This window comes from Brienomyrus brachyistius, chromosome 8 (assembly GCF_023856365.1).
Source record: "Brienomyrus brachyistius isolate T26 chromosome 8, BBRACH_0.4, whole genome shotgun sequence".
NCBI lineage: Eukaryota > Metazoa > Chordata > Actinopteri > Osteoglossiformes > Mormyridae > Brienomyrus > Brienomyrus brachyistius.
The window spans coordinates 6,326,388-6,339,363 of record NC_064540.1 but is presented as its reverse complement, the minus strand read 5'-3'; the positions used below and the strand labels follow the sequence as shown (position 1 = coordinate 6,339,363).

The window sequence follows — 12,976 nt, the reverse complement described above, 5'->3', positions numbered from 1 at the left end:
ATCAACCACCAGGCCTTTGTCATCGAAGAGCCCCGATTAGCCTCTGCAACTTGAAACTTTATTACATTCGCAGCAAGGTCTCCTTTCACAGTAACCATGACGCAACATAGTTTACTACAGCCTAAGATTAATGCCATTCTCCTCGTAAAAGGCCTCCCCAGACAGAGCTATAAAGCGTGATAAAAATCACACAATGAGATTAGACTAGGCCGCTTATCAAGACACTAAGGGACAGCTAACCCACTACTACCCTACAGTTACAGGATGCCAATTTCTACGTCTCGCCAACAGGGAGCAGATTCACGCATAAGACCGAGGAAGCCGCCCCATCGCCACCCGACCTGTACAAGCTGGCATTTCAGTCCAGCAGCTTTGAGTAGATACACAATGTGTGGACTGAGTGGGAGTAACACAGGAAAACTACCACTGGCAGCTACCCTCGGTGGGGACTTTCCACTTTAGCTAAATTTTAGATTTAGTATAAAAAAAATAAATAAAGCTGGTTTAGCAAAATGTGAATTCTGCGTCTGGTAAATATTGGTATAACAAAATGCAGACCACTATCAAAACAGTGCAAAGCATGGGGCTCATATAAAGGCCGCTTTTACGAGAGAGACCTTCCTGAATCACGACTGCACATTCCGCAATGCACGTTTTCCTTCCCTTTCGTCCAGCACTAAAATTAACTGACAACTTTAAAAGAAATAAGTTCACTCCCTTGAAAGGGCAACACAAACTAAGCAGAGAGTAGGAGAAGCCAGTGATCAAACTGAACCAAAAACAAAAAAGATGAAATTAGCCGCTGTTAAATTAACAAAAGGACGGCCCAGCCTACCCTGGGGAGAAGGCTACCAGCGCTGAGCCTCCAAAACAAGAGGCCCATTTTCCTGACTGGCGTGTCTCTGCTCGTCTGACCGCACGCCATGGCAACTGGGATGACATCATCGTTTTGGCAAGAGAGAGGGCCAGTAATAAAGAGGACTGCAGGCAATCCACTGCAGATCAGCCCCCCCCCCCATCCAGCATAAATTGATAGCCTATCTGCACTGGGATTCAAGTATGAAAACAGAGGTACTCAAATAGTGTTGCTATTGTGAGTTTCATATCGTAGACTGGTATGCAAACCCTGTAGAAGATTATTCTTGCAGAAGCTATTCAAATTGCCTAAGAGTCACACTTCTTTCCCCTTTAAGCAAACTGACATCAACATGCATTTTGAGCTGATAATTAACTTGAAACCAGCTTCACTTCACACCTGATCCATAATTTGATGACAATCAAGGTATAAGAATCACATTTTCCAGCATGAAGGAAAGCAGAAAACAAGCATCGTAGGCAGGGCACCAGGGATGACCCCAATCTCCCTTAACAGAGGTTCTCTTGGGGTTTCAGCAAGACCGTCTTCTATCCAATACGCTGCAGCAGTACAGCAGCCACTAAAACCCAGGACCCTGATGGTCCCAGTAGTTTCAGAGAAACCACAAGTTAAATGTCACATTTTTTTTTGCTTGTCACGTTCAGGAGTTGCTTTCCGCAACAAGACGTATGATCCACAAGGGAAAATCTTCTAGAGGATCAGGAGGCAGTGTGTGTTAAACCACAGAAGGGGGGGGGGGGGGGCTGCAGTGAGATGAGGGAGTGAAGTTTCTGCTGTACCAAAAAAGTTATGCTACAGTAACCTTTGTTAAGAACTGGCCTCTGAGCCATAAAGATCACTATCTGTGTCAAGAGAGACACATTAAAATGTTTGATCTAATGAAAGGCAGTCAGTCATTAAGTGAAAATGATCAAAGGAGACTTTCTTGGGACTTCAAACATGAAGCCCAGGATGAGATCATTTTACACAGATCATGAGCACTGTGCCCCCTCCCCCTCCCCCCGCAGCACTAAAAAGCAAGCAGAAGAAGCGCGCTGCACTTTGAGAATGATATTTTTGGCTGCCATTCCCTGTAATTTGAACTGACCACCAGAGGCGCCTTTATTTTCAGATGCATACACGTCTTTCAAATCAAAAGAGGGGGGAAAAAGCAGACGTTTTCATTGCTTGCAAAAAAAAAAAAAAAAACTATTATTGACTGAGTCAAATCTTGGATCCATTTTAGATATTAACAGATATACACTGGGGCACACTGCCATACATGGAAAATACTTGGAATTCATGACCGAACACTGCCACACAGTCATGAATAAAAACTCATGACCCCTAAAATGAGAGAAAGGGGGTTGAGAAAGGGACTGGGGGAGACAACATTGAACTCATTTTACACAATGGCTCTGGTCTCCATATTCCTAAACCCACCCATCACCATACCGTTCTCCCGGCAGTAAATTATGTACCACCCATTGTTCTGCCTCATTTATACCATCAGCTTTCTTTTTTCTTTTTTTTTTGGGGGGGGGGGGATAATGTGCTGGGGATTTGTTCAGTTTTCCAATGCTGTTAAATAACACACCTCCCCAAAAAGGATCAATTAAGTTTTAACTTCTTATCCACTACAGGCAGATTTTCGCATTTGATCAGCAAGAAAAAGTGGCAGTCAGCAGTACCCACCCCCCACAGCAGCACCAAATGTCATGGCAGCAAGTGGCACAGGGGGAGATAAGTCAGCCCCATGTGTAACCGCAATGCCATCTATACAGGACAGCTTCCAATTACAAGCTAAAGCAATCACAGTACGTAAAACATGCCAATGATTTTACCCCGACTCTCATCAAGCACTCTCGAAACCAACATACAATATGTTACCATGTGACGTGGCAATGCCGAAGATGAGCAGAGACAAGTTTGCAGGGACAAATCATGCTCCGGGACAGGAAAAACACATGTGCATTAAACTTTGTGGCAGAATTTAAACACTGCACAAGCCAACAGCTGTAATGCGTTAATCAAAATCAGCTCATTTGGGCATCTCAAATCAGAAGAGTTCTAATCTGAAAGATTACATCAGAATATATAAACAGATTTGCACAGCCCAACAATTTAAGACTGGCCAGCTGCACTTGCAGCGATGTGCCTGTCCGTGGACACAATTTAAGAACCGACTAGAAAAGCATTCCGTAATTTATTTGGCTCCATTAAAAATAGCAGAAAGCGCACCACGCTAAGAGTGTGCAGAAATGGCTGCGATTGTATATTTCTATCCTCAGTCACCAGGTCATGTGACTTGGTGGATCGACTTGAGGGGGGGGGGGACATTCCAACAGGCAGGCCTTTCAACCATGTTGTGTGAAGCTGAATAATTAGGCCCACTAAGTGAACAACACTCCTTCAAAATAAATTAAGAGCAGCAGCATTGTGCAGCCTCTCAACCGCATCAGCTGAATGTGCTTCACTGATCTGCCAGTTCATCTCTGGTGACTTCTGAAGCTGACCAAGTCACAGTGCAAGACAAAAAAGCTAGCGTGTTGTAATTGGGAAACTGGGAAGAAATAACAGCTTTAAGCAAAGTAAATCAAAGCCAGTATAAAAAAGTGATAAGGCTTCTTGTTCTACCTCTCTGTACATGATAAACGTGTGTTTTAAGAAACTAAACACTGCCAACATCCTGCTTTCATCCAAAGCTCCTAAGCAACTGATTTAGTTTAGTTGCTCTTCAGCAAAAAAGATTTAAACATACAAAGTGTGCTCAGCAGTATTATAATATACATATTAATTAACCAGCAGCCAAAACGGTATCAGATGAAAGCATGTCAAAGCCTTATTTATCTTCAAGTCTGTCAGGGGCAATTCTTTCGACCTTTTTTGTAAACAGCAGGAGAAAGGCAAACACTTGCCTGATATAAAAAAAGATGAGCACCGTAAAATTAGAAGCAATTGAAACTGCTACAATGAAGGTCGATAAAAGCTGGGCAGTTCAGACTGTTTGATGTCACTCAATGTTCCTGCTGGGCAGTTTATGCAAAAAAAAAATCAATATAGTCAGAAATAACATTTATATAATCAGTCAAAAACAAAAGAGCAAAAACAAAACATACAAGATGACATTTACTGCGCTAATCTTTTGCGCTCATTACAAACGTGCATATTTCTCACATAACAGTTACAAACACTGAGCATCAAACTCTAACTGTGGAAGAAAATTTGCCAGTGATATTCAAACAGAAAAGCAAACAGAAGAGTCAGTCAGGTCCAATGAAACAAACCTTATTAAATTATAGAAGTTGGCAACAGTTTATATTGTACATTCAGCACACAAAAATCTTAAACACCCTGAGAAGCCACTGCTGTAATTCAGCATAGCCGAGATGTTCTGGGTCAATACCAGCAATGGCGAGTGGCCGACAGAAATAATCACAATACTGCTAGTTGTTTAAACAAGGGTGAACGTGACAGAAGCCTGAATAGCATCAGGACACTGATATTTTATGCAAACACATGGCCTCCGTTCAGAGGGGCACCACTGATGCCAACACTTTACGAGCCCATATCAAATGTGGCCGACAATGTGACTCCGGCCCTCTAAAACCTGAACCCACATACTACAAGATGTCCAGCGGGAGCATGGCGACGAGGGGAATGTTTACACAACTGAGGCATCAAAAGGTTTCAAAGAAAGTGTCTGGTGCAGAGGAATCAATGGGGCTTCATTTAGCTCTATAGCTATAATGTCACAAACGGGGGCGGGTCAGAACCAACAAACAGGAAGTATCAGATATTCACACAAAAAAGTGTGGCAGTGTTACAAAGATGGGGTCTTTGCATGGAAGAGGGAAATCCTGGAAAGGGCAGAATGGACCCCCCTGTCAGTGTAGGTGCCTATGCACTTCAACGTGTTTTCAGAGGCACGCAGCACAAAAGAAAACCACTCTGTTCTGCTTTTCATTTTCCACGCCAGGAGACAACGCGTGTCTGAGGCCTGAGCCCCGCCATGTGTGCCTGGATCGTGTTTCTGTAGTGTGACATGTGACGGCTGACAACAGGAGGACAGTACGGCCCGGATGCTTTGGACGAGACCCTGGAGCCCCCTTAAAGTCCCTGCTATACTGGGTTTTTGTCAGATAAGATTCTTCATGGTGCCTGTTGTACTGCAGCACTCCTTGAAGAAAAACAAAAACAAAAGGCCCCATTACAGCGAACACCACCACCAGGTTCTGCATTGTAGTTCCACTATTGAACACTGGGCAGCTTCAGGCAGAACTGACCCCCAGATTAGCAAACTATTTTAACAAATGCTTTGTGTGGAAGGCTTTTTTTAATCCAGGGGACCTTCGTTTACTCACTGTAAAAGCATCTAAATTCACAACTAGATATCATCTTTAATGAAACCCTGGCTTATGAACAGGAAATACCGAAACAGCTCCCCCCTGGGAAGTGGCCCAGAAACCTGCTGATCTCCAGTCCTTAAAACTACTACACTAACTTAAAATACTCCATTGCATGCAGTCTAAAAGGGCCGTTTCCACAATTACTAGAATTCAAACATAAAATAAGGCACAATTCAACTATAGAACCTCGAAAGAGGTCTTAAATATCACTGGTAATACAGGCAGATTGCAAGCAGTCTTAATACGGAAGAACGTGCCTTTACCGATATCCCTTACGCAGACACTTAACCAAGCACATCAAGAGCTGAATGCAACATGGCTCATACACTTAAGCTGCAGGTCTTTAGAGGACCAGACATCACAGAGAAAAATGAACGTATTTGAATGCCTATTTTTAAATGATTAGATCAGACTTATGATAACCACATTCAAAAGGACAGCCAGTTCCATTCTGAACAGCATACTGCCTTAGCTAGATATCCAGTGAGTCCTTACAAAGTTTAGATTAAGTCGGGACCTTCCGCTAAACAAGCTCCATTTTACCACCTGTGTGATTTTCATGCAAGAAAATCACATAACACACACATACACGGCATCTCTTCGACTTGTATATAGGCTGCCGAACAAACATTTCTTTATCTGCTCCCTTTATTCGCCGCACATACTGTACCTCTCAGCCTCGACTTGCGGCTGTATCGCACTTCTCCATCTATCTTTTTTCCACATGAAGTAGGTTTTCTGTCCTAAGGGAGGGGGCACTTTTCCTCCCATCCGCTCTCAGGGAATGCTTCATACGGTCTTTAATTCTTATAAAAAGTACGGCCACAGAAACCTAACCCCTAAACCTAACATCGACATTGTAAGCAGAGATGGTCCAGCACGGACCTCCGAGACGGTGAAAAGGCTTTCATTAGCAATTAACCTGTGTTACACTATTTCCAGTCAACTTGTTACTTTTTATAAATCGTTCAGACAGACAACATTCGTTTGTGTAAATCAGTCGCTGGAAATCTATTGACAGAAACAGAATTATCCTGAATTTAGAAAAGCGACACATCAGCAAAATAAAATGTAAAACCGCTACTTTCCGAGCAGCTTAGACAATTCCGCTAATTGCTGCAACCGGACCGGGCCTTTAACCCATTAACTTTCTATGAAAACGACTGTAAAAAGGTCAGTGGCGCCATCCGAACCCGTAACAAAAAATATGAGAAGATAAAGTAAAACGTGTTGTTTACCTTCGTAGCAAAGTATGCCGATGTTGTTGTTCATTTTGTCCAGATACTGGTAGTTCAACAGGTCCATTTTCGTAAGAAGCATTTATCGAGCAAAAAAGACCAGCTAGATTGCTTTAAAAAGTTTAGGCAAGAAGGAGAAATGGTGCGACCGTTAAGCTTTTTTTTTCCTTCAGGAATAATTCCCAGCGCCAAAGGCCCAGCCTTCAGTCAACTTCTCCGAGCAAAACAAAACTTCAACCCTTCAAGAGTTGAGCCTGCTGAATAAAAGTATAAATTTAAAACAATTCCGGCGACGCTTAAGAGTCTTTTTTCGTGCTTAAAATGTTTGAGAAACTGCGTCTGTTTGGGGGAAAAGGGGGGACAAAAGGGTCGCGTCAGTTCTCCTCACAGCCCGCTGCAAGTAGACTGCAAGGACACGCAGGCTATGCTTGGTATGACTCGAATGCGAACGCGCTTCCTCCGCAGGCTCGACCCAGCGCGCATGCGCATTGGATTCTCCTCACCCCTCCTCCGAAAGGCCTCGAATATCAGGGATTTTTCCGGCTCCAGGTCGGTCTCCCAAATGTACCAGAAGAGAGAGAAAGAGAGAGAGAGAGAAAGAGCGAGAGAGAGAGAGAGAGAGAGAGAGAGAGGGGGGGGAGGGGGGGAGGAGTGAGTGAGAGCACAGAGATGGGGGGGTTACAAACAGGGAGGGGGGCTATGTCAAAAATCTGTGACAGGAAACAGTATTGCCTTGGGGGGGGGGGAGAAAAAACCCACTCAACATAAAGGCGTCTATTCAGGCTCATTTTTAACACTCTGTGTAATCCAATACGAAGCTTTTCTCAGTACTACTGAACGTGTTCATTTAATAAAGGGCCAGCATTGTAATACAAGTAGATTGCGTCCGTATACAAGTATTCCCATCCTACTGTTTTAACAAAAGTTTTTCAAACTGTAAAGACATCACAGTTACAATACGTTTACGTCTGCAATACTGCTATAACCTTCCAATCATCCAGCTGCTTTTCCTGGATTGGGTTGTGGGTGGCCTGGAGTCTATCCCAGGCAGCACAGGACACAAGGCTGGGGGCCACCCTGGACAGGACACCAGCCATCCAAGGGCACAGGGACATCATTCAAACTGCACACACAAAATGGGGGCATTTTCAAGCCCCCAACCCCAGAACTGTCACCCGTCATGTGCCCCTGTCCAAAAACTGACTAAGGTATTACTCATCACTTAAAAAAGCATATTGGTATAAAATGGGAGAGATGTATAATCTGAAGATTTAGCTGGCATAGACGTTAAGTTACTTCCCCCAAAAATGTCGACTGTTCCAGTTTTTAGATTTTTTAGCTTGCAGGGGACATTTAAATTGTGCTGGAAATATTTAAGGAAATTTCCGAAATTTTAAGATGTTACTTAAGATAAAAATATGGTCTTACTAAATATGTCCAGATGTAATACATTACATATATTTCATGGCTGGTGATAACTCAAACGATATTCTCTGTAAAACATTCAAGTCGTTTCACATAGCAAAACATACATAATTCGTTTACTAGCTGCATTTTAACCATAAAATCTCGTTCGCAGTTCCAAACGCTGGACCGCAGATACAGCGACATTGCCACGCCGAGTTTAGAGTGGTACTGTAGTGCCCCCTAGTGTTACTCTGCGCAAACGTCTCCTGTATGAGACGGGCCATATTTACGTATTGAACTGCGTATAACAGAATGTACCCCTCTTTACACCGTATCCAGATAAACTGTATATTACCATATCTTTGTGCGTGCGAGTGTATATTACATTGTGGGTATATTTGATTCCCACAGTGTCATAAAAAAAACCTGTTACTTTGACATTGTGGGGACCATTTTTCACTTTGCGGTTACTTACATTCTCATTGAAATGAATGGAGAGTCTCCAAAAGGATGTGAATACAAATGTATGTATGTTTGTATGCATGTATGTATGTGTGTGTGTGTGTGTGTGTGTGTGTGTGTGTGTGTGTGTGTGGAAACAAGTACACAAGAACATGTTTGTGTCTGATGTGGTGTTGACATGTGTTTCATGTCTGAATCCTGTGAAACATCTTGTCCAGCTCAGCTTGGCATTTCATTCTAACCTTGCAATAAAAACAGGACAACCACCTTTCTTTCTAGAACATAGTCAATCCAAGATGATTCAGGTGCTACACTGGGGGGGGGGGGGGGGGGGGGGTTCCCACAAAGCAAGATTTCTCAGTTAGCTGGATTAATTTAAGGTAGAAGTTATGACTTTCTGAGTTTGGACAGTCATGACTTCTAGCTTAAGGTAACCCAGCCAACTGAGGAATCCTGCTTCATGTGACCCCCCCCAGGTATTCAAGGTAGCAGGTGCCATCCAGGTTGTTTAAATGGAAATGAAAATCATTATGCATGGAGGTCAATCGCATCTCCAGGTTTGCCTCTTGTCAAAACACCACATTCAGCTCGTCTCCTTCAAAACACTGTTTTATGATACATCTACATGACGTCATTTGTCCAGAAAGTCCAAAGAGAACAAAGGAGGCCATGCCTTGTAAAAGGTCCGGTGCGCCATTCGCCCCAGAAAGCGGCAGCTGACATGGGCGCCGCCCCCAGCTAACCTCACACTCAGCCTTTCCGGGATGCGCTCGCCGCCTGGCTGCTCATCTCCCGTTTCACATCCCACTCTCCCGCCTGCTCATCTTACACACGTCTTGGCTAAAAACCTCAGAGCCAGTTAGCTTAAGCCTGCAACTGCCAGAGAGGACTTAAGCACAGCGCAGCAAGTCAATGACAGTGCAGGACAATGCAACGTGTAACTTGAATTTTGGAGAGACAAAGAGCAATGCAAAAAAAAAAAAAAGTGTAAAAAACAATAAACACTCAAATATAAAATTCAAATAGCGTGCAAATCAAGAAAAAGCTGAGAATAACCAGCTGAATGGTAAATGGTAATTTGACAACAATAAAACTTATTAAAAGCAACATAAAACCACATTCAAATGCCATTAAAGTGCAGTGAAGGGGCCCATCACATTAGTAAATTTAAACAGGTGAGTAGCTGTACACTGGGGAAATACCCAGTTTAGGGCTGGGCTTGCTTTCATCCTGCGTAATGTGGCAGGGATCGATATAAACACAGCGGCCCACTGGATTCACTTTGAAACCCTAGTCTTTTCCATGGAATAAGTGCCATGCCCATAGCCTCTCTGTGTGGTAGATGACTCAAAAGTAGATGTATATTTAGGAGGAGGCCCCATGCCGGTCCCAGTCCCACAGGAGGAGGAGAGGCAGCAGTCATTTTAGATTCCAGAAAGCAAACCCCTAGAGCATGGCCTGATGGGAAGAGATACGGCGCAGTGACGGCGGACAGGGCGTGCCGTTACACTGGAGCTGGACACTGGGGAAGGCATGGGGACGCCTCACTCCCAGGGCCAGCACGAAACAGGATTTCTAGCCGAGTCAGATAACTTGATGGATTTAAAAGTACCCCAGTTTAAATGGGACTTTATATTAGTTCACTTTTATGCGAGTCTGGGCTAAATGTATCTGGCTAAGAAAGAAATCTAGCTTTGTGATATAGATCCCTGACCCATCTCATGTAACCTCAATCCCGTCTTGATCAAGATCTTACTCTAGCACGACATATTCCCAAACATGCAAGTGGTGTAAGACAGAAATTAATTTTTTTTTTTTACAATAGTTCTGAAGTCTTGCTGATTAAAAAACCACAAATACAACTGTGATCTCAGCTCTTCATGCCAAAGGAATTACTTACGCCTCATGTTAAACAACTGGAATAATTGTACTGGTCAAAAGGCCGGTGAAAACGCTTTTAAAATGTTACTAAAACCACCCGTTTCCTTATTATAATTGCTAAACATAATTAACAAACTTGTGTTGTGCAGGCAAAATGTGCTTTGCTACCCAGCATTACATGCGAAAAAACGCTATACATTTCATAAATGCCGACGCGTGAGAAAGCCAGCATCCAGCACACCGGCCACAGCCTTTCCTCGGACGTGCCGCATCGTCTTGGCACCCAAACCACGCGGTATCTGATGGGACTCCAGGGGCACAACTGTACCGCACTGGACAAGGCACTGGAACTGGGCGAGGCAGCGAATGGACACCGGAAATCACATCAAGCAGTAAAATCTAGTCGGACAAAACTTCATTCCAACTAACTAGCCCATTCATTCTTTCGCTGATGATATAGTTTTAAGGAAGAACGACAGCTGTTATAAATTATGTTTATTTTTAACGAAATATATGACATAATATTATATATCAATATTATTTTACTGATTATTAGACTGAAAAATCTTAACACACAATTATGCATTTAGGGCATAACCAATCTTTTGACACAGAAAGGGAACTGCAAACGTTTCAGACAAATTAAAATTCAACGTTGAATAAAAACGTACTAATCCCACACAGTTCCAAAAAGAGAAAATCCTCCTCGACTTTTTGGAGCAGTAATGACCCATGGAAACTTTAAACCCCGGTAACCTTCACTAGACTTGCATTCTAAGCCCAACGCAGCCCGCAAATGAAAGTAAATTATGCGCCAAGAGGGATTTTTAAACCAGTTCTTCGCTTTTCAAGTGACCTCTCTCATCACTAAGATTACAGACTCTGCCCTAACTTTACTCTCGCTCGCAAAGAGGATTAGAAGCGTCTATTCACGCAATAGACCTCCAAGTCCACCTCCCCCCAGCCAACCACCACCAATTTCCAACCCCCCACCTCCCCCTACCTCTGTTCAATGCTAAAGAAAATGGTTCTCATTGGTTTTAAAGAGCCATTGTCTCATATTTCACACACTCTGCAGAATATCCAAGCCAAGTCAGAACAGTGTCCCTATTCAGCGAGCCCCTTAATCCATTGTCTCCGATTGTGGGTAGTTTAAGGGGACAACAAGGACCCGCAAACACAGTGTAATTGGGAAAAACTCAGTCAACAGTGTGTGACTGGCTTGGTGTCCGACGGCTGAATAGCACGGTAAGAAAAAAAAAACAATCCAGCCATTCAGAGTAAACTGGGGGGGGTGGGGGTTCGGGGGGGGGGGGGGGGGGCATGGATTACAGACTCTTGTGTGATGGACGGCCGAACGTGGGAGCGGACAGGTGACGCCGCCGTTTTCCGGCGAGCGTGCGTGCTGTGCCACTCCTCCCCGGCCACGCCATGCGGCGTCCGTCTGGGGCTCACAGAACACGCGTGTTCTGCCGCAGCGAGGAGCTCATTACGACCAAGTAAGAAACCCTGACAGCTGGACGCTGCATCTGCGGAACAAATGCGAACGGCAGAAGAATGCATCTCTGCTGCTGATATGCAAGCATATGGGGCACCACCCCCCCGACCCCTTTAAAAGGGGGGGAGGGGGAGAGGAAAAATGTATGGACCTGGAGAACTGACTGACCAAGAGGTTCAGTCGAGACAGAACCCTAACAAAAACAATAACTTATTATTCTTACTGTTTATTACGGTCTGTCTTTTTTTATCGTCTTTAAATCTATTGTGCTACTGTGCTTAATAGAATATCCATCCATCAATCCATCCAAGAAAATCAGGTCTAAAAGACAAGGCAAATAATCCAACCACCATTATTTAGTAGCTGCTTTTATCCAAGACGATACACAAGCGTGAGGCAAATATTACATTACGAACTTATAGCTGTCAAGGAGTCAAATGGTGCAGCTACACTGAGCCTCCAGTGAATGACCAGTAACAGGCATCGGTATCAGGGCAAGAACTATTCAATGCATTTCAGACAAAGAGCAGCTAACGGAATGAATAAATGCATAAGAAAGCGTGAATGATAAAGCAAGTATAGCAAATACGAGTACGACCTTTATTATGGGTCACTCAGCCTGCCTTTCACAGGACAGCTGCCTCTCGCTGGCCAGGGAACTTTCCACAGCAATAACTTTCCTGCAAACCATGGGTTGGATTATTGTTCTAATAATAAATTATATCCCTGTGCGGGATTTAAAAAGTGCAGGCCCCTTGTTCTCTGGCCACCGCTTCTACATTGAGCAACAAGTTAAGATGATTAATTATTATGCAATTTGCTCATGCCCCCCTCTCCCCCCCCTCTCCCCCCACAGGGCCTTGAGCTCTGCAGATAAGACATGAGCAGCAACTGGTTTCACTCCTTCAGGTCTCCTCCACCGACCTTCCGCAGGAAGTCCGCTCCCATGGCGATTACGCCCTGAGAAAGGGCGTCCCTGGCGTGTCTCGATCTGCACGGCAAAGACGCCGTGCCAAAAAGGTGCGCTGTTCATCAAAGTGTCGAACACAGCTCCTCATCTTCCTCAAGAAAACACCGCTCTTCTTCGGATGCCCTGAAGGTGGGCGATTGCGGGTACTTCATATATTAACCCTGTGGAGGGAAGGTATGAATCCATAGCTAAAGCTGAACGACTGCATGTTTTCAATCAGTGACAAGGTCCATCGCCACATTGGGAAGTAATCTG

General features: G+C 44.0%; 1 protein-coding gene across 5 annotated transcripts in view; it reads right to left on the bottom strand.

Annotated features, from left to right (window-relative positions):
* vgll4b (vestigial-like family member 4b) overlaps positions 1-12,976 on the bottom strand; it is a 32,444-nt gene that overhangs the window by 11,242 nt on the left and 8,226 nt on the right. Inside the window, exon 1 of one of the 5 annotated variants that reach the window (XM_049022122.1) lies at positions 6,504-7,030. The exons of the other annotated variants lie outside the window; for them this stretch is intronic. Within the exon in view, the coding sequence (XP_048878079.1) occupies positions 6,504-6,585 (82 nt within the window). The 5' untranslated portion in view covers positions 6,586-7,030. Of the gene's footprint in view, positions 1-6,503; positions 7,031-12,976 lie in introns of those variants that run through there. 5 annotated transcript variants of the gene reach the window in all.